The following is a 26,571-nucleotide window of genomic DNA, read 5'->3' on the forward strand; positions in this document are numbered from 1 at the left end:
AACAGGGAGTGGTGGATAATGAACAGCAGTGGGAAATCTGTCTGATTTTCCCACTCCTCTAGCTAAGGGATAGAAATGTCAATTAAATTGCTGCTAAAGTCAAGAATGGCTATTTCAGCACTGAATAGTATCCAAACCTGACACCCTTCTCTGATCCATAGAGCTCCACACCACCCAATGCCACATCAAAAAGGCTCCTCCATTATGCTTATTAAAATTTTTTTTCTTAATGGTCCGAGGGAAATTGCCCTGTTTTAAAGCCTTTCGTATTAAAACACATTGTAAATACTTCACAACATTTGTAAAATGTTTTGAAACGAAACAAAATGAAGCCTTTCCCATCATGCTTTACTCATGACTATTTTTACAAATATTAAAATGGCGAACAACATTATTTAGTGAACTATTAGATGCCTGTACAGGACTGAGACAACTACTAAAATATTAAACAATCTTTTAAAGTGTGTGGATGCACATAACTTGTAGAGGTTAACCTGTCCTGTATGTGGATTTTATTTTGATATTTGTCCAATTCTCTAAAATACACTTAAGAATGGACTTAAATTCACCTCACTCTCCTCTATTATCTCTTGACTATCTAACTTTATATTCTCATCAATTTTTCTCCGCTCATATCCAATAACATATCCACAACGACATTATGGACTCTTTGTTGGCACATGATTCATTGGGCAATAGTCAACACTCTTGTACTTCACCCCAAAGTGGCCTCGACAGTGAGTTTTAGTGGGCTAGTTTGTCAGATGGGTCATCAAGCTGAGCCTGATCCTGTTCCGAACTACAATTCCAGTATAACAATTAGAAGCAAGAACTTCTGATTGAATTTCCCTCCTTAACCCAGGTGCATTGAGGCCAGTTTTAGTTCCCTAGCTATTGCCCCAGCTGTGAGCAGCTACTTCCCCTGAAGCACAGGGTCAAATCTTAGAATGCCTGGTCTGTATACTTCAGTGGTGGGGGCCAGTAGCTCAGGTGGCTACCACATGAATCAGAGTAACGGCAACAGGATGGGGTTCGATCCCTGTTCCGGCTGAGGCAAGTTTGGGCCCTTGCCTCTTCACCCTACCTGGAGAAAAAAAAATCACAGCACTTGGCTGTGGTTCGGTGAATAATTGCCAAGGACCTGCCTTCAAACAGATAATTCTAGATGATGATTATTTTAGTCACTCACAGGATAAATTTGCTGAAACACTGCAGAATGCACTTGCCTAATTTCTAATTTGAGTATTGCTGAAAAGAGCCATGTTACCGAAGCTCAATGTCTTGCACTCATCAGGACAAATGCAGGAATATCAAATTTCAAATGACAACAATTTATATGACAGAAGAAAAGTGTGCTGATTTGTTGGCAAGTCAACTCTGATTGGCCAAGGTGTTGCTATGGGGAAAGCTTCAGCCAATCAGCATCCTTCCTGTAGTATAAATTCGGCAACTTGTCTCCTTTTTTTTTAAGCATTATTTCTAATGGTTATATTTTTAACATTCATATGTCCTTTTCTTATTTCCCTAGTTTAAATGCCATCTTTCAGTGTCCATCGCATGTTTAGATACAAAACATTAAGCCATCCTCAGAAAGGCTACAAAAAGATAGTTTAGTATCAGTGACAGAAACTAGGTCTTGAAAGTTGCAAAGAGGTCAGTGCTGAGTGTGTCAAACTCAACAGTTTGAAGATAATAGATGTGTGTTGGTCCAATAGTATCATCCAGGAATAAATGCATTTTGTTTTCTTCCTTTTTTTGCGTTTCATCAAAATCTAATGAAGCTTCCACCTCCTCATTTCTGATAGCTTGACATAAATAAATAACGCTTCTCAAAGAGCAAAAAAAATGAGCTGGGCATTCATTCATTTGCTGTTTGCCCAACGTCATTGTTCACAACTGACTGCGACTATTTACCTATGCAACCGTGACTGCACTTTAAAAGTAATTTATCGTCTGTGACACATGCTTAAGCACGTGAAAAGATGTTTTACAAACGTTTGTTTTTCAACTATCCAATCATTTTCCCTTCTTATTCATTAACAGAAACTGGAGAATAGAAGGTCCATATTCAAAAATACACATGAAGCATGATTTACAAAAGGCAATGGTTTGTAGCAGTTGATATTTTGCAGGCTTGTCAATACAGTGAGCTGGATTTTGCCAGCACTTTGAACATATATATTGGGAGGCAGAGGGCTGGCAGCAGAAGGTATTGGGAGGGATGCCCACCATTTCCCCCACCGTGGCACATTACCAGCAATGGGAGGCCCAGCGGTCTGACTGCCTGACAGGCATCCAATTGTGTCAATGAACTGGCCAATTAAAGGCCACCTCGCGCCCCCGTTGGCATTTTAACGGTGTTGGGAGAAGCTGCCACCACAGCAATGGCAGTACCGTGACTGACTACGGCTGCCCTGCGGTTACAGCGCTGGCTGTAGGAGGTTCCTCCCCACCAATCGCCAGGGCCTCAACTTGGAAGTGCCCTCGCCATAATCTTGCAGCCTCAGCACTGGCCAAACCAACGATGAAACTGCAGAGACTACTGGCCCTTTGATTCAGCTGAGAGCTCAGAGAGGTGGGTCACCATCCTCAATTGGAAGGCAGTCCAGCAGCTGGCCTGTTAATGGGTTGCTGCTGGTAAAATTCCACCCACCAGTGCAAACTCAGTTCCCAGAAGTTGGACTTGTTGCCTCTGGATAAAATTCAGGCCAGTATTTCAGGAGTTCTGATTATTTTGCTCCCCATATTTGAGCCACTCAGCTGCAACATTTTGTCTCATTTTGTAGCATCACGCACACTTTTGCAATATGAGACATAATAAGTTGAATAATACAAATATGATCTTGCACAGTTTTAGATTAACAAAATTGGGAAAGATCATATCTTTTAGCTTTCCTGTGTAGGCTCCAGCTACAAACATGTCTTGTGCACAAGACTTGGAGTTTTATCCTGACAATCACCAGCATTTCAAAACCATTGAAGCTTTAAGGATTTTTTCTCTTCCTGCAAAAAAGCTACCGCAGTCACTAAACAGCTTAAATACCAGAGAATTTCAAGGCAATGGCTTTGATTTTGAATTCCTTTTGCATTTAATGAGACCAATTCAATATAGGAATTACTCAGGTCTCTAAGAACATTTCAAAGCTGAAGGCTTCTTTTCGTCATCCCTACAAATCTTCAGTTATAGTTCTATAGCCCCTGCTGAACATCCTCCTGCAAACTCAAAATATTTTGAGGTAATAACGCCCCGCCAATTGCAAGTGGTTGGCTCTTATGGAGTGCTGCCAGTTTAACCTTTCTACGACAATTCCATAGCAGGCCTTTAGATATTTTCTCTCACCTGTTGGCCCTCATAATGGGCTACTCTCATGACAAAAAAATATTCCCTCCTTTTGAGCAACTGTCCTTGCAAACTCCACTAACCATTAAGCTCCATTAACCATCATTGGGAATCCATTCAGTTTCTCCTCGGCTTCAGATATACCTCTGCTAGATTTCATAGTTTAAATTCCAGGTTAGCCCTACAACACTTCCCAGCATAAGTTATTTGAACCTGCCTCACCTTCTCAGTATAAATTCCATTATGTTAGAAAGTCATTCATGTGTTCATTCAAAACAAAATGCCCCTTGACTAATCAATATTGTACTATTTGTGGCAGGCAATACAGAAGGATATACTGCTGGAGGCAGGTACGCACTTGTTTGATCAGGCCCTTAATGGTGTCCATAAGGTCTGGTAGCATCCAGGTGTGTTTCTATATACATTCAGTACTGCTGAGCATAGTTGGGGAATTCGGAATCCCACATTAGGTACCTTGCAATTGACTTGGCCCAGAGGTAAAATATGATTATTTGTCTCACTCATTTCTTCCCATGATTGCAGCTTCTCTACCCTAGTTCAGGTGTAGAGTGGGAGCACTCAATGCTGGCTGTTCACTTTCTCGCTGTAACCGCAAGAGTTTCCTCAATGTTCAGTTGTGCGTGTCTCTTGCACTCAGATTAATGCACTAATATAACACAAAGGAATGTATTTTCCACATATTGTAGTGCACAGCAATGTGATTCATACTAATCAGTGTATATGATGACTTAACACTCAACAACATGGCGTGCACACTCATTGTCTGAAACATTTTGACAAATGGTAAACAAACATCGAATTAAATTAACTTTAGACTGCTAAAACAGATCAAGGCTGGAGTGCAATTTAGAAGACTGCCAGAGGGAGCTACCTAGCAATTTAGAATTTGCAACTTGGTATAGGTCAATTGGATCCATCCTCCATAATTGATGTATTCATTCACTGGCAGAAAACATTTATCAGTGTTTAATCTGCTCTAGCATACGAGAACTGACATTAATACATACAAACTGCAAATCTTCCCAACGACAATAAATTGGCATAAAAATTAGCAACAGAACATTACCTCTTAAACTTCTGCAGGGTACTGGCACCAATCTCAGATCCTCATGAAATTACCTGAGGTTTATTTCTTTCTGGTACTTCCATAAATACTGAGACTGCACCAGAGAACTGCAGAAAGCTAATATAATTCCGATATTCATAAAGGAGTGTGACATGAATCACAGAATTATAGACCCATTTGTCAAGCGCCAGCAGAATGGAAAATGCCATAAAGTAGGATGTTTTATAGGGCACTATGATTATTTAAAGAGCACAAAATCTACTCAAATAATTGTAATGGAATGAATGGAAAATCAGCTTGCTGGATTGAAAACTGTATTAATACAAGTCGGAAGGAAGGTGATAATAAACAGAAATGTCTCTGTCTGGTGGAGGAGGTAGTGACTTGAGGTCCAGAGTGCTACTGGGTGCTTGATATTTGTACCACCCATTAACAATGTGGCAAGTTAGTCATTTTCATTTTAGGTTCTCACAATTGACCTCAGCAGTCCTGGGACAGGCAGGATATAATTAATCAGTGTTCACGCTGCAAGTTGCTATCCAGTATCCCCGCTCTCTACTAAACTCATATTGAAAAATGACTATTTGTATAAGGTACAAAAGGTCTGCCAAAATCCATGGTATACATAAATTAAATTATGATTTCAGGAATTGGAAGGACAAAAAGGGGAGAATTAGTAAGAAGCAAAATACCCAGAAGAAGAACAAAAGATTTAAAGATTTTGTTTTTTGCGTTCTACTGCACATTTGTCCACACGACAGCTAACGTTTTAACTTTCTTGGTGTAAAAATACACCTCATTGGGCTCTACAAAAGGGGAAGGTGGACACAGAAAGAAGTAGCTGAAATGTGTTGCAAAGGATAGGTTTTCAGGAGATATTTGAAAAGTAAGTTTACCTTACTTTTTAGAGCAGCTATAACTTTTTAAATAATCTAGTGCGAAAGGAACCATCTCAGGTGAAGACCTAAGCCCGAAACGGGAGTAGCTGAAATAACAGGCACAGTTGATTCTAGTTTGCTCGGTTTAATGACTATACCTGTACCAACATTAATCCATCTCCCTCATGCAGTCAGTCAGGGGAACTCCTTCAAGCCAACTCGATACCAACGTTGTTCAAATAAAAAGACTCAAAGACTGACAGAGATAGATTAAGCAAGCAACAACGAATTATAATCCTTCTTAACTGTTTGGATTTTTAACAGAGTTCCTGATGGTGATGCTCCTTTCAAATTGGGATTGTACTATAATGTAATATTGAACCAGCTTTCCCCCCAACCACTGATCTCTGAACCTGAGAAATACCAAGTGTTTGTGCATTCATTATTAAAAATCACTATTGCCCTGATCAAATCACAAAGCCTTTCATGGGTCAGACAATGAACAACACTTCAGAGTACATTCTTTAAATATTCTCTATTCAACTACACGAACATGTGTAAAACTTAATAGATTATACGTGGCTCATTTTGAATATCCATACATAAGCATTTATGGAAACCAAATTCCTATTCTTTGTGCAACTTCTGTATTTATAAAAATTCTAATAAAACTCAATTATGCGTAAAAACATTTCCACAACCATTGATCAGTATAAGTAAATTAAGGACTTCAAGAAAGATGTAAAGGTGATAAACTACCAGGATTACTTATAATGGACCGGACGGCGAGTTGAATGGTAGATCACACTCCAAGTGAAAGGCTTCTGTGAGAGCAAGATCTGGGGTCAGGTTTTTATTTTTTTGTGCTTGGATATAAATAATCACCTACACAGAGTGCACGCAAGACATTCAGACATAATGCATGCAATGGAATCTGTTCAATTTTCTGCACATTGGAAATAATTATTAGAGCAACACAAAAATGGGTAAGGTCACATACTGGAATCACTGGAAACACAGCCAGTGCCACTGACCATCTCAAAAAAATTGGTACTGATTTGCTTATATGACAGAGGGATCATGGAGTGGGAAGTTCTGATCATAACATGACAGGCATTCGGGGAGGGAATTCCAGAGTATGAGGCTCAATGGCTGAGGGCACAGTGACCAATGGTGGAGGAGGGGGAACTGGATGACGCACAAGAAATCAGAAATAGAAGAGCTTAGACTTTGGGACAGGGAGTGAGGCAGTGGGATCTTCACACGGCCCGAGGAGGTTATAGAATTAGTGAGGCCCTTGGGCATGAGAATGAGAATTTTAAAGTTGAGATGGGTGACTGGGAGAATAGGGGTGACAGATCAGCAGGAACACGTGCAGGATGGGATACAGGCAGCAGAGTTTAGGCAGAGATAAAGCTTATGGAAGTGAAGATTGGATGGCCGACTGTCTCTCTGTATCTTTTAGAAGGCCTTCCAAATATATCTGTTACAGGCCTACAAACTTCTCTACAACCGCTTGGATTATATTTCTTCTCAGCACTTTTAGTTGGCCCATTTCTGTTGTGTCTAACGACTGCAGTTGCCTCACCACAACATCATCATTTTTCCTCCACCAGGGCCCACCTTTAACCTCAAGGCCCAGCTCTGTGCTTGCCTCAATTCTCAAGCCTTCGCTTTCAATACCTCATTCCACAATAAGCAGTTCAATAAAAATGCTTATTTTATAGAAACATCAGGAATTAGATTTTGAGCCCTCTTACTTGTACAACAACGTATTAGAATATCATGGGCTTTGCTGTTGATATTCCATCCATTGATTTTGATGGACAGAAAACACCTGCAGCGTATTAAGCCCCTTACAGGAGCCTTGGACTCAAAAATCAACATTCAGAACTCCGAGATAGAGAAGGATTGAACAGGCTCAAGCCCCAGCCTACTGAGAATTGTAGGAGGTTTCGAGGTTTGCTTAATAACCTGTCTTGGCACCAACACATTCAGTTGTAACTCTGCAAATTATACGTAAAGTATATACAATGGAGAGAGTAAGAATTCAGATATGCCGCTATACATATATGTATGTACTCTCAGATTATCACACTTGGCAAAAAGAGTCTAAAATGCTGTGAGCTTCTGAGCTGAAGCCTACAACTGACAAGCATATTCCAATTTCCAAAGTTACTGACCAGTCACTGAATAACCCGTGTTCTAATTGCAACATTTCGCTTAAAGTATGCAAACAGCTTTAAAATACTATTTGCTGCTCAACTGCAGCTTGAAGCGCGTAACACATTTCAATTAGCAAAATTCCCTGGACAAAAAACAATTAAACTCAGAATGGCCTGGGGACTATTTACTTATCTATCAGACCATGGGGAGGAATCGTCTCGCGCCACATCATCCACTCCCCACCTCATTAATTGTGCAGCCACAGCAAACATGCCGTCTCACTGGCGGGTAGCATCTGAATCGCCCACCACGCTATTACCTCACCGTTTCTTCACTCCGGGTGCCATATCTAAACTGCAGCCGCGCGCGCGGTTCTCAATGCTTTCAGCCCAGGTCTACTCCAGTAAAGGCATGGTCCTGAAAGCCAAGACAAGTTCAGTAACCCATCACTGGAATGCCCTTTGGAAGCCTGCTGTGTTGTGCTCTACAAGCTCGCCACTCCAGCTTGGGAAGCGGTGGTCAGTGCCAATGCCGCACAGAAGAGGTTGGCCATCCAGTGCAGAAAGAGGATAAATGATCTCGTCCGTGCCGCCAGGGTAAGGCAACCATCTCATCACTCTGAACTCTCACACTCAAGGCCATCACACATTCACTGGCATCTCACTCACTGCCAGCTCAAGGGATATCACCACTCACTCTCTCTCATGCACCCTCACATCTCCATCTGGCCTCCTCAGCCTTCACCATCTTGAGGTCACTTGCACAGATCAACATGTGCCCCCACACACACCCTGGGAGACCCCCCTTCCCCAGTGCAGCCCTCACCCTACAGCCTCTTCCCTTGCCTGAGGACGCTTCTCCCCCTTCCCCAAGCAAGACCTGCAGCTGTTGAAAAGCCCCTCCTGCCCTACAGCTGGTCTGGTAGGTAGGGACCTGCCTGTGAGCCCCCCTAAAAGTGATGTGGTGCTGCCTGCGAAGCCTGGCACTGATGACTGCGAGTGCTGCCCGAAGCAAGGTAGGCAAACAAACCTCGAAGTCCCAAGCGAAGTGCAGCTCGCCAGGTGCACGTCGCTTATGTACGGTTGTGAAACATTCAGTGTGTAATCATACCAACGTGCCTGGATGACCCAGCATGGGGGGATAATTCCGGCCAGCAGGCTTATAACATGATACTAAAATATTGAAACTGCAGTGGTGGGAAATGCAGCCTGCCATTGACGGGTGAAGTGGACAATCGCAAACTGGTTTTACGACAGCTAATTTTTGTATCTCCCAATATTTTCCTCTCCCGTCCGCTACGACACTCACCGCAAATGGGGGCGAACGATTCTGCCCCATGTCATCTCAAAGGAATATGGATGCACAGTAACAGAATACGACTGCATTGTGTGTTGCACAGTATAACACACCTGTCCTTACAAAATTAAACCATCATTTTACCATGAGTAATGGCACTGGACAACTACTTACATATATTAAATTATACATGGTATACCAAAACCGCCTATATTTAACAACAGAGATTGGTGGTAAATGAAATATTAACCATTTCTGGTACCACATCAAACCCATAAAGCAGAGTAAATGTCATAAACATGGCCCCATGTCTGGCCCTGGTGAACTTGCCCCACTCCCCTGTTTCCTGGGACTCCGGTGTCAATCCTGGTGCAGGCCACACTGCAATACCGACAATGGCCACCACTCCCAGTGGCACTGCCGGTGCTGGAGAATGGCCAGCCTCTGATTGGCCAGCAACTACCAGAGGAGGGGCATCCACTCCACGCCAGGATTTCTCAGGGCAAATTCCCCTCACAGGAGCTGGGAAGACCCACAGAGGCAAGATAGGTGCCTGACTGGGATTAAATCTCATCAAGCCTCCCAAAAATAGCAGCGACAGAGTTGCCACCGGTTTTCCAGCTGGTGGATGGGCCCCCCACCGTGACCATTAAATTTTGCCCTCGTTTCTCTCTCTGTAGTTGCTGCCCATCTGCATACTGAGTATTTGCAGCATTTTCTGCTTTTATTATACAAGCATGATTGTTGTTATGCTGTAATAAACCAAATATTTCAAAATAGTGATTTTCAGGAATGTGCAAAATATGAATTAGATGTTGTGCAAATAAAGAATTAAATCTTGCAAACAAATCTTTTTAAATGCTACTCCTTTGTTCCTCTAAAACACCTCCATAACTATTCAAGCAGCAGATTTGGCAATTTAGCCCCAGTCACCAACAATGTAAAATCTAGATAGGTGTGTTTGTAAAAGTTGTGCAAAAAGGTGATTCAAGATAGGTATGTAAAAAGTAGTGTCAAAAATGATTTTGTTTAGTTGTTTAACTGTTTATCAACATTGCTGATTGGAGTTCAATTTTAGAAATACATAGAATATAAATTTAACTCACCCTCCGGGGGTCTTGAAGTTTGAAAGGGTAGGTGCATCAAAAACATTTCCCCTTGATAGCTGAGCCTTTAACAAAGAACAAACAAATAAATGTAAGCATTATGGAATCCTAAACGATGCATTTGCAGTTTCAATGAAAAATTCTACATATTTTTCGTTTTGCACTTATAATATGAAGTACATTATGAAAAAGTAAATTTGTGGAAGCTTATTCTTAGCAATAAATGTCCTGTTTACAAATGCATCATATATTGAACATGTGACAAATAAGAGAAATGATATCATGTATTTGTAAAGGTGGGTTCCATGCGATGCAAATAGGATGTGAAATGAACATCTTTACTATGAAAACCACAGAAAAAATGTAACAAAATTCAAATGATATTTTATGAAAGATGAAATACAACAACTTAGAACCTGTTGATCCACAGAACTGTTATCTGAAAAAGAACCAAGGAGAGGAGGACATAAGATGTTAGATATGCAACATTCTAAAGTTATATAATTCGCTTGTCCACTCATATATAATACTCCAGTTACTGCAGTCATGAACCCAAGGGCTATTAACTACTTAAATGGAAAATAAATTAATGCAAACTTAAACCAATGGAAACCATCTCCAAAAATTATGAAGTTGGTGAAAAACTAAATTAAAACTCAACAAATTCCTACACAGTAAATAGCTGCTACTGGTATGTCGTAATGATTTTAAACACAAAATCTTAATTTAAATATTCATTCCAATCATTGCACTGTCCAATTGTGAAAGAAGTAAAAGCTAATAATTTCAATTTTTTACCTTTTCTAGTTAAAAACACACCTTGTAACATGCTATTTAACTTAAGTACAGTTCCAAATTTAACTGCATCTACAGCGCATTGCTTTTTACTATAACATTAAAAACCACTCCTGTAAATACATTCTTGCGATATTTGTCACCTTGACCCACAACCTTGATTGAACTTAATTACTGACTGAATGTTTGCTTACTTTTATTTTGAGCTGCAAGCAGCTTCTGAAACTGTTCATTAATTAAAATGGTTTTGATGCTATGCTTTTACGCCATGCCAGTTGATCCCCTGATGGTGATAGGCTCAAAAATTCAGCTGCAGTATGTGTGCATCAATAACATCAGGAGGCTGTTGCTATATTGTTGTGCTGGAGTCCACTAGAGATTAGATTGTACAAGGAGAAATGAGATTGTTGTGCTTTTCTCATTTCATGATTTATGTTCTTATAAAATCAAGCTGTTAGCACTGATAATGCCAATTAGAAATATTAATTGTACTTTGTCAAACGCTAATATACATAAATTATCATTTGTTTAATGTAATTAATAAAAGTTTGAAGAAAACAGAACATTAATAGGCAATAAATGTGGTGAGAAGATACTTAAACACTGACAAGTGACCAACACAGCTTATATAACTTGTTATAATTAGGAAGTTTGGAGCTTGAAGCATAAGCAAAGATTTCATCTTGCCAAGTATGCAATAGGTCAGATGACAACACTGAATCGTAATGCATATCGGGCCCAATAGCCGTCTCTTTTAAAACAGGAATTCCTTACTTGGCATCGTGGTGGGAGAGCCATCAGCACAAGGAGTGCAGCAGTTAAAGGAGAAAGCCCATTTCCGCCAACTGAGGGCAACTAGAAATGGGAAATGACACAGTTTTGCATTACCCACATCCCGGCAACACATTTTGCATATATAGGGCATTAATTGCCCACTTAAGGGCCTCAATTGGTGGGGGTTCATCCACAGGCCTTCCCGCCATGGACTCAATTGGAGGTGGAGTCAAGAAAGTGGTAGGGTCCCCACCTGACAACCTCCTCCCCCCACCCCGCCCACCCCCCATGCCATCAAACTTGCCAGAGGGGTAAGGCAAAAGATTCCATCCATAGAGTCATAGAGCCGTACTTATGGCACAGGAGGAGACTATTTGGCCCATTGAGTCCTTATCGGCTCTCCGTAGAGTAATCCAGTCAATCCCATTCGCCTGCTCCATCTCTGTAATCCTGCAATTTTATTTCCGTCAAGTGCCCACCCAATTTCTATTTGAAATCAATGAGTGTCTCTGTTTCCATTACTGACATGGGCAGAGTGTCCAGGCCATTACCATTCATTGCATAATAAGTTTTCCCTCACATTTCCCCTGCATCTTTTGCTCAGAACCTTGATTCTGTGCCCCTAGTCTTTGTACCATCAGCTAACGGGACAGCTTTTCCTTGTCTACCCCACCCAGCCTAACCTTGTAGCTAACATCCCCATCCCTGGAACCATCTTGGTAAATCTCCTTTGCACCCTTGCAAGAACCTTCACATCCTTCCTTAAATGTGCTGATCAGAACTGGATGCAATACTCTAGTTGTGCCCTAACAAGAGCTTTATAAAAGTTCAGCGTATCCTCCCTGCTTTTGTACTCAGTGCCTCTATTTATGAAGCCCAAGATCCAATATGCTTTGATAACCACGCTCAATATGTCTGGCTACCTTCAAAGATCGATGCAAATACATCCCCGGGTCCCTCTGCCCCTGCACACAATCTTTAGAACTGTGCCATTTAGTCTATATTGGCTCTCCCCATCACTTCTGCCAAAATGCATCACCTGATACTTCCCTGGGTTTTAACTCCATCTGCCACTTGTCTGCCTCCAAGTCTCTTTGGACCTCTACTTTTTTCTAGCTTTTCGCCATTTAGAAAGTGAAAAGCATTTTTTTTCCCAGCCAGACATCTAAATTACAAACCCTGTGACAGTCTAAGGTTACGATTGTTGCAGCAACTCAAAATTTGACTGCGATTCCACAAATTGGTGAATTTAACACTGCAGAAAATGTCACCTGCCAAACCTGGTGCTAAATTGGCCAAAGATTTTACGAAAATTCAATTTTCCCACAAGAAAAAGAAAATTTGAAGATTCTACTGGTGTTTTTTGAAAACATCTGTTTATTTGATAGTCTGAGATATATAGCAGAGTTCAATATAATTGGCTTCTAAATCTTTTCTACATTACTTCCACCATGCATTTCTTTTTAAACACAGAACAGTGTCAATGCAGTCTCCAGAGAAACTTAAACAGAAATATAAGTCTTACTCGCTTTTACTGGGTAACATTTTATAACTAGGTTAGTGCTACAGTTGGGCTTTGAGAAGAGTTTTCACGTAGACCTATGGAGTAAACTCCAACTTACTTCCCCCTATTGTAAAATGTCACATCTGGATGTGCCTATTTTAAGCAGCATGTTATAAGTAAAGGGTGAGAGGCTCAAAAGTTCAGAGAAATTCTGAAATTGGTCACTTTAACTGAAGGAATGAGTGAGAAGTAGGAAAGCTTTATTTTTGCAATTTAACTGACTCCTCTGTTAAATGTTCTGAATGGGAACTTAAGTATCGGATGTCCTGGAGTTTACGGAAGCAGGATATTTGTCAAGAGAGGACTGTTACATTTAGAGTTGTCACAAATAAACCTATTTGGAAACTGTAATCTGATATGTAACATACCTTTAAGACAAGTGCTGTAATGTAAGATCACATGATCTTAATACCCAATGGCAGAGTCGTGTGGGCTACCTCTGTGGAAGAGTCTCGAGTTAGACACTGAAGAGTGAAGACTGAGTTTTGAGTTGTGAGCACAAGTGTAGCTGCTGAGTTTAGTTTGTAAATAAACAGCATGTGTTTATTCTAACAACGATCTCCTGATGTTCTCTGTCTCTGTACCAACTCGGTCACTCTGAAACAAGCGTGCAGCCCAGATCCTTTAGCCCCAACAAACCAAAGGGCACTGGATCCAAAATAAACTTTTAGCTCTGGTGTTGACTTATATTTTTTCCATTGATTCTGTCCAAGCATGTTGTTATTTTAAGAGGGAAAGCGGATAGGCTTGCCACACACACACAGCTTCAATTACAAGGATCGTACATTACAATGCTAATATCTCAGTTATTTTATTGAACGAAGCTTGCAGTTCTCTGCTAATAGCAAAAATCTCTATGGGCTCTTTACCCTGCAAAGTATAACATCTTCATAAACACAATTAAAATACATAAATATATCTGAAAAAACAATCTGCTTAAATGGAGTGATAAAGAGGACATGGATGTCAGATCTAAGCTGAACATGTGACACATGTCTTCACCATCTTCACCAAGCTTTTAGTTATCACTCCTTTGGCCTGGTGTCCACTGTTGCCTGACTATGCCTCCTGTGAAATGTTTGGGAGTTCTTTGTTAAAAGATATTGTTGCTATTCCTTTGAACGGAGTACTGGAAATTTACAGAACGTTTCTGCAGGTATGCTTATGGAAACAAGTCAAAAGTTCCCATTATCTCAAACTTTGCAAAAGAGAAATAGTTGCTTTTTAGATCCATATTGTGCAGGTATATCTAGAGATTACTCCTAATCTATGTAATCCAGGGTTTTTCATTTGGGCAAAAGATCAACTAAGTACTGCTTTAATAAAATAAAAACAGATCAATTGTTTTTTTAAATCTGACTAGCATGTAAGCATTCTTCAAACTATGAGCAGTTGTGGAAATGAAGAGGCTGGTCCACAATACCCACGTTCACAAGGATGGCAAGTTAAAGTTGTGTCCCGATTTACCCCTGCCATCCCCACAGTGGACTCCCTTTATAATGCTGTTTTTTGGAACTCAACAATGGGGCATGTTCAAAAATGGGGTTGTGGATTCGCCATTAAAATAAGTCCTGTGTCAAAACAATTCACCTATGGGTCTACTGTAAGCTATTATAGTCCACTTTATGTGCATTTTGCTTTCATTTCAAAAGATGATGGCAAATTGTTTAGGTTGGATTCAAAAAACATTTAGCTTTTTACATTTTAAGTTCCAATAGTGATTTGCAATATTTCTTTTAGTGAAACTCAGAAACCATCAGGGCAGACAGTAACATAGTGGTAATGTCACTGGGCTAATAATCCAGAGGCCCAGGCTAATGCTCTGGGGACATGGCTTCGCAGCAGCTGGCGGAATTTGAAATCAATTAATTTTTATTTTAAAGTTCTGGAATTGAAAGCTAGTCACAGTCATGGTGAGCGTGAAAATTTCATTGATCATTGTAAAAACCCGTCTGGTTCACGAACGTCCTTTAGGGAAAGAAATCAGCTGTCCCCTACCTGTGACTCCAACCCAAAACAATGTGGTTGACTCACTGGCCCTCTGAAATGGCCAAGCAAGCCACTCAATTCGAGGGTGATTAGGGACGGGCAACAAATGCTGGCCTTGCCTCCGACACCCACATCCCATGAAAGAGCGAAAAAAAAAACACAGCACCCGTTTTGGATGACTCAAGCTGATGGCAATTCATATTAGTGGACTACTAAAAAAAAATCTGAAAGGAATGTTCACAATTTGTTTTTTTTTAAATAAAAAAGAGCTTATATGATTCTTACATGAAGTTCATTTCATGCTCTGTGTTAATTTAAATTAGTTCTATTAAAAAAATAGCAGCGGTGGGGCAGCATCCTATCCTCTCAGCGATGCAGTCAAACTGGATCCCATCTTAGATCTGTCCATGAGGCGGAGGCTTGCGCTTGAATTGCAGAGAGAAATCAATCTTTCCCTGTACAGAATCCAGAGGAGTCTTTGAAACAAATCAAAATTGCCCAGCCCAATTAAAAGTCACTTCTTTTTAGCCTTGATGTAAGCCAACGCAACCATAGCCTTCCAATAATTAAGGCTGACTAGAAAATGCAACTTGAAGCATGAAACCATTTAATCATTAAAATTTATGCATAATTTCAGATATGTACATACAGTTGTTCATTATAATTCTAATTATCAGGTACTTTATTAATTATAAAATAATTCTTCCATAAAAAAGTGACTGCCATAATTCAAAGAACTACATTGCTGCAAGTAAGGCGTACTTCATTCTGTCAAAATACAAAATCTTTAAAAACACTTGACAGCCGCAAGGTTTCAAAAATCACAAGAAAGCAATAACTCCACAACATGAATTAGTGGAGGTGGTGGGCAGGAGATCTCTACAAATTACACTGCAGAGTTAGAAATGCTTGAAAAGAAATTATTTCAAAGTCCACCTATTTAAAAAAAAATACTTCAAAGACATTGATGCCCTGAAATTCTACAGGTAATGACACCAGCAGTTTCCCAGGATTGCTTTCACTAGCAGCCTCCTATGCTGAACCCTACTTGTGCTTGAGGGGTCACTTGGCACAAGCATTACTTGGTCCCACTTTTGGTACCTGCCTGCCCTGCACCAACAGGCATTTGGCTGTTCAGCTGGCTACCCACCCTTGCCCCAGGAGGATTGCCAATCACAAACCCCCTCTTTGGCATTGCTGTGACTGAACCACAATAAATTAAAGAAAATCTGTGTCTACCTTCGGGTCCCTGGCCATTCAAAAGATAGATTCTGCCTGGACACTGGTGACACCCAGCTCAACCTCAAACTAACTCTGTTGACCACTCCACGGCCTTCGAATTGTCAGGCTGCTTGCCCAGCATCCAGAACTGGCTGAGCAGAAATTTCCTCCAACTAAACATTCAAAGTTTGAAGCCAGTGCTTTCGGTCTCCATCGTAGACTCCACTCCCTAGCCACCAACTCCAGCCCTTTCCCGAGCAATTGTCTTGAGTAAGACAGTTTGCAACCTTGGTAATGTACCTAACAGAGATGATCTTCTGACCACAGGTTTGCATGATGACCAAAGCTACCTACTTCCAACTCCATTAAATAGCCTGTCTCCACCCTGCCTTAGCTCATCTGCAGTTCAAACTGTCACCCTTCCCTTTGCTGCCTCTGTGCTCAATTATTCCCATGCTCTCCTAACTAGTCTCCCACCTTGCATTTTCTGTGAAATTGGGGTCATCTAAAACCCCACTGCCCTCATCTTAACTCACACCAGGACCCATTTACTTATCATCTTGATGCTCTTGACCTACATTGATTTATGGCCCATTCTCCTCTATGTTTTTACATCCCTCCAAGGCCTCTCCCCTCCTGATCGCAGTAACCACCTCCAACCCTACAACCTTGAAAGAACTATGCATTTCACTGATTCTGACCTCTAGTGCATCCTGATTTTAATCGCTCTGCCACTGGCTTCAGCTATTTAGGCCCTATGCTCTGGAATTCCCTCCCTAAACATCTCTGCTTCTTTTTGCCTTTCTCCATCTTTAAGATGCTTCTTAAAACCTACAGCTTTGACCAAGTTTTTTGTTAGCTCTCGTAATATCTCCTTATGAGGCTTGGTGCAAAATTTTATTTGATAACGTTTCTGTGTTACCAGGTGAATTGGCAAAAGCTGTTGAAAGTGCTGGAGGCTGAGTTGACAAGAGAGATAAAAGAATGATTGTAGCTCTGTGCACGGGACAGTCTGGTACAATCACAACATTAATTGGAGAGGCTGACTGGTATAATTGGGTGTGGGGTGGGACAAGGCTGCTTCCTATCACAATTGCTCTTTAACATCTATTTGGAGACCATGATAAAAGAAGCTCTGGATGAAGTACAGAAAGGTGTCAAAGTAGGAGGTCAATTGCCATCAGTAGTGCAATTTGCAGACGATCTGCATCTACTGACGTATAGAATAAATCAAGTGGACAGCTTACGGAATGATAATTAATGTGATAAAAAAATGAAAGTTATGAAGATTGGAAGAAATAACAGTGGGAAAGCAGAGGTCAAGATAAACGGTCAACAGCTGGAACAGGTATCACAATTTAAGCATCTTGCCGGAAGATGGTTACTGGCACAAAGAAATCAGAACTAGTATAGCATTGGCAAAGAATACATTCTCAAAACAAAGTATTGCTCAGAAAATAAATGAGTAGAGATCTTACGAAAATAATGATCAAGATTGTGATCTGGAGTGTCTTGTTGTACGGGGCTGAAAAGTGGACCTAAAGAAAAGTGGGAATCTAAAGACTAGAAAGTTGTGAAATGTGGTTCTGGAGGAGGGTGGAGTGGATCAGTTGGGGAGAATGCAAGAGCAATGAAGAAGTTCCCAGGATGGTGGAGGAGGAAAGATCATTAGTAAATATGATCAAGAAAAAACACAAGATAGGATTGGCCATATTCTAAAGCATGAAAACTTGAAGGAGGTAACTGGAGGAAGATTAGAGAGATGTAGACCAGGACGGAGAAAGGGATTGGTGACATTAGGCAACTTAAAATTGAAAATGGGAGGCTCCTATGAGCAACTGAAGAGGAAAGCACAAGGTGGCGAGGTGGAGAAATGAGCACAGGACCAGCCCTTAGGCAGATCACTAAACAAAACATTCCTGTGCAGCACATTGGGATGTTTTACTACATTGAAGGTGTTATATAAATACAAGGTGTTGTTGTTGATGGGGCCCACTTGTGCTGTTATGGAGGTCGGTGTACCAGCCACTACTACTAGCCAATTTTTTGGTAAGCCTCAGGAATGGGAACTCCAGTTTTGGGACATCCCACCCATGGCTCCACCAGCTTCCCCTTCCTCAAGCCCTCAGCTATCGTTTACCTTGTAAGGGGTGGACAGAGCATCTGCTTCTTACCTGGTAACCAGGAAGCTCCCAGAAATGACAGAGACCCAATAGAGCCAGTTTTCTGGCAGTTCTGCCAGTCTACTACTGAAGTTGCAGCAGCAGATTGGTAAAACTCCAGTGGAATTTCAGGGTCAAACGATCTAAAACATAAGAATAGATTCTGCCTAGAACAATAAATATCAATTGTCAAAAATTCAAAAGGAATCGAGTTAAATATTTATGCTGCAAGAGAGAAGAGATGTTGAACTGCAATCTAATGAGTGTATCCAACAATGGAACTCACTTAAAGAGGTATTTATCATAGACCCAAGAAAATTAAATTGTAGAAATAAGAAAAATACCTTTATCAAGATCCTGTTTCAGGGCTCAATCTGACCACTTATTACAAGCAGTCGTCAAACTTTTTTTTTCACTGAACCCAGTTCTTTTTTGCACAAGCTTCAGTTTTACTTCTTGTGACAGAGATGTGAAAGGATTCTGAGCCATTCAGAAGCAACATGGAAGCTTTCAATGTTAATGCACTGTGATGTACGTGAGCTATTGCTGAAGGGTCTGCAAACTAAATCAAAGAAGTTACAAGTATAACTCCATTCATAGTCAAGTACGATAACTGATGGGCATGCTGTAAAGAATTTGTTCCACTTGACTTGACATAACACTTCCTGGTTCTTTGCTGGTAAAATGAACACAAATCCACTATGACTCTCAGATCTATAGAGCCACTGTTAAATACAGTGGCATATAATGCATGCAGAAACCAAATGGAAATGAAATTGTTCAAATTCAATATCTTTAGTCATTTTTGATCATCATAACTTATAATCCTGAAAATGCACAGAATTACATATGGAATGCCTCAAATTCTAAATGTGAACTTGACAAACCCTGTTAGATCATGCAATCAAAATGTACATTTAATATCATGTAAAGCTTCAGGTACCATTATAAATTTCTGTATAGTAGCTGATGTCACTATCCAAAAGTTTTGACATTAATCTTGAGAACTGTTGTACAAATTAGAATTCTCAAAGCCTGAGCATAAGTTGCACAATATTCCAATTCAGTTATGCCCCATAACCTCCAGATAATGTATGTATGAAGGCTGCAAAATTTCCCCCAACTTCTGACCAAATTCCATCAAGAACTAATTACTCTTTAATAATTCATATGCTCCATATATTGAATAGAATAAAACTTGCAGCAGCAATTTATTTCAGAACCACTTGATACACTACTGCTCTGCAATTCTGTTCTTCTATATCAGCAGCACTAGGGAGATCAGGAGAAGATATTCACAGCATTTCCAGTTGTGTCTCAGCATTGCACAAAAGGAAATAAATATGAAGAGAGTGGAGTAATAATCTAGCACATCAATTGGGTTACAATCAACAAGGTTGTTACTTTTTTTTTGACAAGTCTCGCAATTCATTCCTCTTCAAACTAAATACCTGGCTGCAGAGAACTATAAAGAAAGCAAAACATAATAATTAGATGACATCAATATTGGCCAGACACTATGGGGGTAATTTTAACTCTTTGCCACCCCAGCAAGATAGGTAGGAGAAAGACAGGGGAGGGGAGGGGGTTAAATTCTTAACAATGGAAAGCCCAAACTCAGCCCATCATGAAGGTTAACTGGGACAGGTAGGGAGCAGGTGAGTTACCTGCTCTATGTTAATGCGGCTGCTTCCCTTAAATTTTGGCAGCATTTTAGATTTAGATAAAATCAGCAGATGAAGGAAGGCAAGAACTGGTGGATCCACCCGACAGGTGCTTTTCCAGCACTGCTTGTGGCCCAGGAAATGCAGGGGTGTTTCTTCCCAGCCCACCAAGCGAACTTGCCATGATTGCCCTTCTTCACTATCATCTCCAGGTAACCTCTGGTGATTTCTCACTCCTTTGCTCCTCAAGACTGGATGCAGTCCTGTTACACAGGCCTTCCCACTCAACCATTGTCCAGCCTTTCAATCTGGCAGGGTTCTGGCCCAAAAACAGAGAAGTTCGGTAGGACATCAGCATTTAGTAAATGGTTAGTAAAAGTTGTTCCCGCTCCCTACCTGCCTCCCTAAAAATTTCAGAGCCAATATTACTACACAGTCATAAGTAACAGATTAGCTGCTTACTGGAACTAATAATACTTTATTTATATGACTTCTATCAGTGATTAACTCCCACACTGCAGCAACTCCCAGAGCTCCTTCAACAGCACTTTTCAAACCCGTGACCTCTACCACCTGGAAGGACAAGGGCAGCAGATGCATGGGGACACCACTACCTGCAAGTTCCCCTCCAAGCCATTCACCATCCTTCACTGTCGCTGGGTCAAAATCCTGGAACTCCCTCCCTAATAGCACTGCGGGCTCTCCTACACCATTTGGACTGCAGCAGTTCAAGAAGGTAGCTCATCACCACCTTCTCAAGGGCAATTAGGGATGGGCAACAAATGCTGGTCTAGCCAGCAATGACCACATCTCATGAATGAATAAAAGAAAACACTCCAATATTCACTGCTGTTGGCATACGTCTGTAGGATAACAAGAACCTTATCGACATCTACCAAATTGGAAAATGTTCATACGTCAGCCTTAAGAATCAGCAGACTAACAGGCTATGGGGTAGAATCTCAGACATACCAAATCCTACTCTCATCACACACGTTTTTGTAAGTTGTCACCAAATAACAATTGGCTGTGGGAGCTCGAGCCAATATTTCCCCTTCATAAATCCAAGTATTGGTACCAAATGAAGCCCAATTGCATTCCAACTAATAAAAAGCAACTTGCTTTTTTATATAGTAACTTATCCCATCTCTCAGAAATGTCTCCAAATACTCCACATACAATTAATTATTTTGAACTGCAAGTGACTGGTGTTAGATTGGTATGTGCAGCACCCATTTTGCATGATGCAAGATTTGACAAAGATCTGCAGTTAATCTGTTTTTGGAGGTTTTGGTTGAAGTTCATGAGGGCACCAGGAGAATTTGCCATTCATCTTCAATTGCTACCATGGGGCCCTTAACAGCCACCTGAATTCCAGTCCTTCAAATGAAACATTCCACCTGCGATAATAGTAATAAGCTGTAAGAGCAAGTATATGTTGCCCATTTGATCCAATAGCCTGCTGCCACTCACTCTAAGGCTCACATATGAATAATGTCTATTTTGTTGAGGGGCCAGTGGGTGACTGGCTCCAGGGAAACTGTCAACAAAGTAGAGAGGGGAAAAAGAAAATCAAAGAAGCTTTTTAAAACAAAGTATCAGATAATCCTCATGTAGTCAGAGCTGCCTGCAACTGTTAGAGCTGCCATCTTTAAATGTGATGTTGCACCCCTCACGCCTGCACTGCAGTGTCAGCCTGGATACTGCCAGAGTCCTAAAAGCAGGTTTGATCCCGGAAAGGAACCAACAGTGCCAATTCAGGTGCTTAAAATCAGCTAACTCCGTACAGACTGCTAGACAAATCTAGAATCCTTTTGGTCTGTGTGGCTGAGTTATTAACAGCACACATTTGCTACATCATCGGGGAACCTGGACGCTACAATCTGATGCAGGATGCTGCAACCCAGCTGGTTGAAATTCACTCCACATGCAATTATCAGCTTCAAGATCTATGCTGAATCTTATCAAGACAGGATTCAATGGTTTAAGCATGAAAAGCCTTTGACCTGTTTGACCGGTTCCAAAATTGAATTATGGAATAATGATGACTGAAACATCATGGAGCCAATTTCTATCATAGCTGCTAACTGCCTTAAACCAATAATGCGATCAACATGACCCACTCAAAAGGAGAATCTTTTGAAAAACCAATTTAACTTCAAACAATTTCAAAGTGAAGTTATAGTTTAAGTTTTACTCTAACACATTTGCATAATTACAAACATAAACTCTTCTATGAACCAGGATAGCTGGGCACTATGATGGAACAATTGTTTATTTCTTCCTACGCAATAAAAAAAATACTCATCGATATATTTGAGAGCACGGTGACCTTTTATTAATACAGTTGAAAATTAGTTTTCACAAAAAAATAAGCATTTTGATTCAGAGTGTCCAGTCCAGCAGCTGTGAGCAACCTGATTTTAAATCACTGAAAATGACTTTTAAAATCAGTACTGAACCATCAGTTTCATTAATGTACAGTGGTCAGCTTCTTAGTAAGTTATTCCTACACATGTAAAAACTTTGAAAATGTGTTTAATGGTGTCTTTTCATCGAGAAAGAAAAAAAACTATCGCAATTTGAAAAACCTCCAAATGATTGCAAAAGGTGCAGTCAGCGGAAACTCGCCAACCTAATTGTTTCAGTCTGGGTCACAGCCAGCTTTGTGGGCAGGGTCAACTTCCAGTGCAATGTTTTCAAACCAGCATTGAAGATTGCAGAAGCTTGATTTACGCTCAATGTAACTTGTGCTTAAAGTTCCTCGATTTTATAAGCTGTTTGGTCATTTCTGAGCAAATTGCACCTAAGCCTTTATGCTTATAAGTAATGTGTTAATTTATTGCATTAGAGCAAGTTTGAATGAGCCACATTGATATTTGGTGTGTGCCAAGCAGGTCACAAGTGCGGCACATTGCATTACACAGAATATTTCTGCACTGATGTGCTAGTAAATGGCTTCCTACTAGAAAATAAGTTATTTTTAATGTTTTATATACTATAACAGATGGTACTCAGTACAACATCAATATAATTATTCAGCGATTGCCCGAATAATTAATCAAACAAATTATGGACGAAAATAAAAATGCAAAACCAGACAGAGCCCCAATTACATTAAGGAGCCATTTACTGCACATGCTGGTGAACCAAGAATCTGTAATAGAATGTTAAGCAATTATTTTGCAGCTACAATTCCTCATATGGTGAGTTCCTGATCTCAGCTGGGCCATTAGAATGGTATAAAGTGGAAGTGATGCAGTATTCAGCAGAGAGATCAGACCATACTCTTCCCTTAATGCTGCACTCCGTGATCAGCTTAAGAAATACTTAGACAGATGACCGTGTGCTGATTCCATCAGCCCGGAAATGGGGTGCATGGGTCACACCCACAGATGGAGAAAAAAAGCAAAATGCAAACAGTTTTTTTTTATCTAAGCTTTAACTAAACATTAGTCCACTGTTTGTATCTGTTGAGCCTTGCCGTTGGACAGCATTCAAATAGAGTGCGACAGTCAAACTATTTTCTCTGCTTTATGCAATATCGCCACTCGAGTCTGAAGGTTCTGGAAATCAGCGTGGCAGCAGGCCGGCAGATCAATCCTCGGGTGAACTGAGTGTAGACAGCAGCAATCCATCTTATTTTTCTGCAGCCTTGGTCCCACTATAACAAAACAAAATTTGGAGCTCTTTCTTGAGGAGCCACTGGTCAGACTGTTCAATGACTGGAACATAAGAGCATGTCTGGCACACTTTACCCATTTGAATGTGAAAATTGCAAATGGGATCTTACAACCGTAGAACCCAATTTGCATGTTTAAAGGAGCCTCCCACTGGAAGCAGGTGGGTATACGGTTGGCTATTTTACAGGCCTACCTGAAAGTTACATTGCAACACCATTCATAAAATATTCACCTATTTTTCCATTTCTTCACATGAAATTTACTTTGCTGTTGTGCCCACTTAGATATTTTGTCCCAAGCAGTCTGCAACTTCTCAACTGCCTCGCTGATGCCTTTCCTGATTTAATATAATTTAAAGATTTGACCGCTTGGCAGGTTTCGGATTCCAGGTCATTTGTGTAACTTAGAGTCTGTAATAATCTCAGAGGGCGCTTTGGGCCATCCCAACAACACACCTCGATATAATTTCTTTTGACATGTACTCGTTGCTGATCCTTCAGCCGGTTTCTTAAACATTCCTAGTGTTTAGTCCGAATTGCTGATGTTTCGTATTTAACAATTTTTTCAAGGACCACTGGTTTAAAAATCTTTTGGAAGTCTAGGTAGCCTGTGTTATATGGCATTCCACAGTCAACGTGGGCTGTCACTTCTTATTTAAAGAAGCCAAAGAGGATGGGCAGGAAGTATTGCCTTTTCAATTTATGCTAACTGCTGTTTACTAGGTTAATACAGTAGATGTCAGACACAAGACTCCCAAAGCAGGTCGCCTTCTCCCAGCTTTGTCAGTGCAGACGCACTAGCAGGGGACAGAAGAAGCACATCAAGGATGTGCTGAAAGCCAACCTTATTTTCTAGTGGGAAGCCATTTACTGGCACATCAGTGCACAAATATTCTATGTAATGCAACGTGCTGCACTTGTGGCCTGCTTGGCATACACCAAATATCAATGTGGCTCAATCAAACTTCTTCTAATGCAATTAATTAATATATTACTTATAAGCATTAAGGCTTAGGTGCAATTTTCTCAGGACTGACCAAACCAGCTTACAAGATTGAGGAACTTTTAAGCACAAGTTACAATGAGCGTAAATCAAGTTTCTGCAACATTGACATCAACTCCTGGGAGACTATCACCTTGGATCGAATCAGACAGCCAGAGTCTGTGGGAAGAATCCCAATATTGAGACCCAACGCAAATAAAATGAAGAGGAAAAGTGAAAGTGGCGAAAAGAACACGCCATGACCCAAACGGATAATACAGGACCAGGCACCCCACATGACAACAATCGCCCTACGTGCAACGAAGTCTGCAGATCCCCAAATCGGCCTCATCAGCCATCGTCGGACTCATGGAAGACGGCTATCCCTTGCTAGTGAGAATGACTAAGAAAAATATTATAATAATAGTTTAAACCATTCAAATTCACTCTTGATAATTGATTCTACAATGTTACATGTAATGTAATTGAGAACAATGAGTAGAGCTGCCCATGTTCATTTGTCACTCTTTTTGAACATAGGAATCTCATTGATCTGTTTCCAGACTATTGATAGCTCTTCAATATCCAGTTACTGTCTCATAATGGTCGTCAGTGTATCACAAATCTTTTCCCTAGTCTCTTTCAGAAATCTGGGATATAAGCAATCCATGTTGATTTATTTGTTTTGAGCTCTTTTAGCATGTCTGCAACCTTTATTTATAACAGGGTCATTGATTTTGTTTGTAGGCTCTCTCTATGGGAAGAATGCATTGCTCACTTTTTCCTTGATGAATCATTCAGAATATTTACTATTTTATTCTCATCCTCTGTTTTGAGCCTGTTTATGCATATTCTTAAATTTATGTCAATGAACCATTCCTTGCCATAGCCCTCCCTCACACCTGAGGGTTTTGTAGAGCTTTTTTTTTGATAGATCATTTTAAATTTCCTTTTTGGCTATGTTTAGGGTCAAGTTTACTTAATCTGTGCTTGTTGGCTTTATGCATTTCTTCTACATGTTCAGCATGATACCTCAAAAAGGTATCTCATTTACTCCACTGTAGTGTTGTTGGACATCTTACCCCAATCTATTGCTCTAGTTGTTTCTACATTGAATTTAGACCTTTTTAAAATAATTTTATTGACTCATGGAGGTGGGTGGTAGTGGTGAAATTGCTTTTTGTTGCACCTGTTTCTGTGCTGTCGAGGTGTTCTCAATAGCTGTCGAAAACAAGCATTGGTCTCTTGGAATATTTTAATAGGAAACTTAATGCTTGAGGACACAAACCAGAAATTGGTTTGCTCCGAATGCAACAACAGGCATCAGCCGTGGCCCAGTTGGTAGTACTTTTGCCTCTGAGTGAGAAGATTGTGGGTTCAGGTCTCACCCCAGGTGTTTGAGCACAAAAATCCAGGCTGTCACTTCAGTGTGGTATTGAGGGAGGGCTGTCTTTTGGATGAGACGTTAAACTGAGGCTCACCTGCCCCCTCAGGTGGGCACAAAAGATCCCACTGCCATTATTTCAAAGAAGAGCAGGTGAGTAATCCCTGGTGTCCTGGCCAATATTTATCCCTCAAACAACATCATGAAAAACAGGTTATCTGGTCATGATCACATTGCGGTTTGTGGGAGCTTGCTGTGTGCAAATTGGCTGCCAGTTGGTAGGTGTCATTACAACAGTCACTACATTTGAAAGCACTTCATTGGCTGTACAGCACTTTGCTATCTTCAGGTCATGAAAGGCCCTATGGAAATGCACATCTTTTTTAGAATTACCAGACGGTGTGGTTTCATCAACAATCCTTCAAGGGTACACAGACAGCTGCCACCAAAAAGGTAATTTTTTTTTTAAACTTACCAACGG

At 40.6% G+C, this 26,571-nt stretch overlaps 1 protein-coding gene across 7 annotated transcripts in view; it reads right to left on the minus strand.

Annotated features, from left to right (window-relative positions):
* unc13c (unc-13 homolog C (C. elegans)) overlaps positions 1-26,571 on the minus strand; it is a 585,292-nt gene that overhangs the window by 306,540 nt on the left and 252,181 nt on the right. For all 7 annotated transcript variants that reach the window (XM_078530361.1, XM_078530365.1, XM_078530363.1 and 4 more), the window contains one exon: positions 9,874-9,938. In XM_078530361.1, coding sequence (XP_078386487.1) covers positions 9,874-9,938 — 65 coding nt within the window. The remainder of the gene's footprint in view (positions 1-9,873; positions 9,939-26,571) is intronic.

Source organism: Cetorhinus maximus, chromosome 26 (genome assembly GCF_964194155.1).
Source record: "Cetorhinus maximus chromosome 26, sCetMax3.hap1.1, whole genome shotgun sequence".
NCBI lineage: Eukaryota > Metazoa > Chordata > Chondrichthyes > Lamniformes > Cetorhinidae > Cetorhinus > Cetorhinus maximus.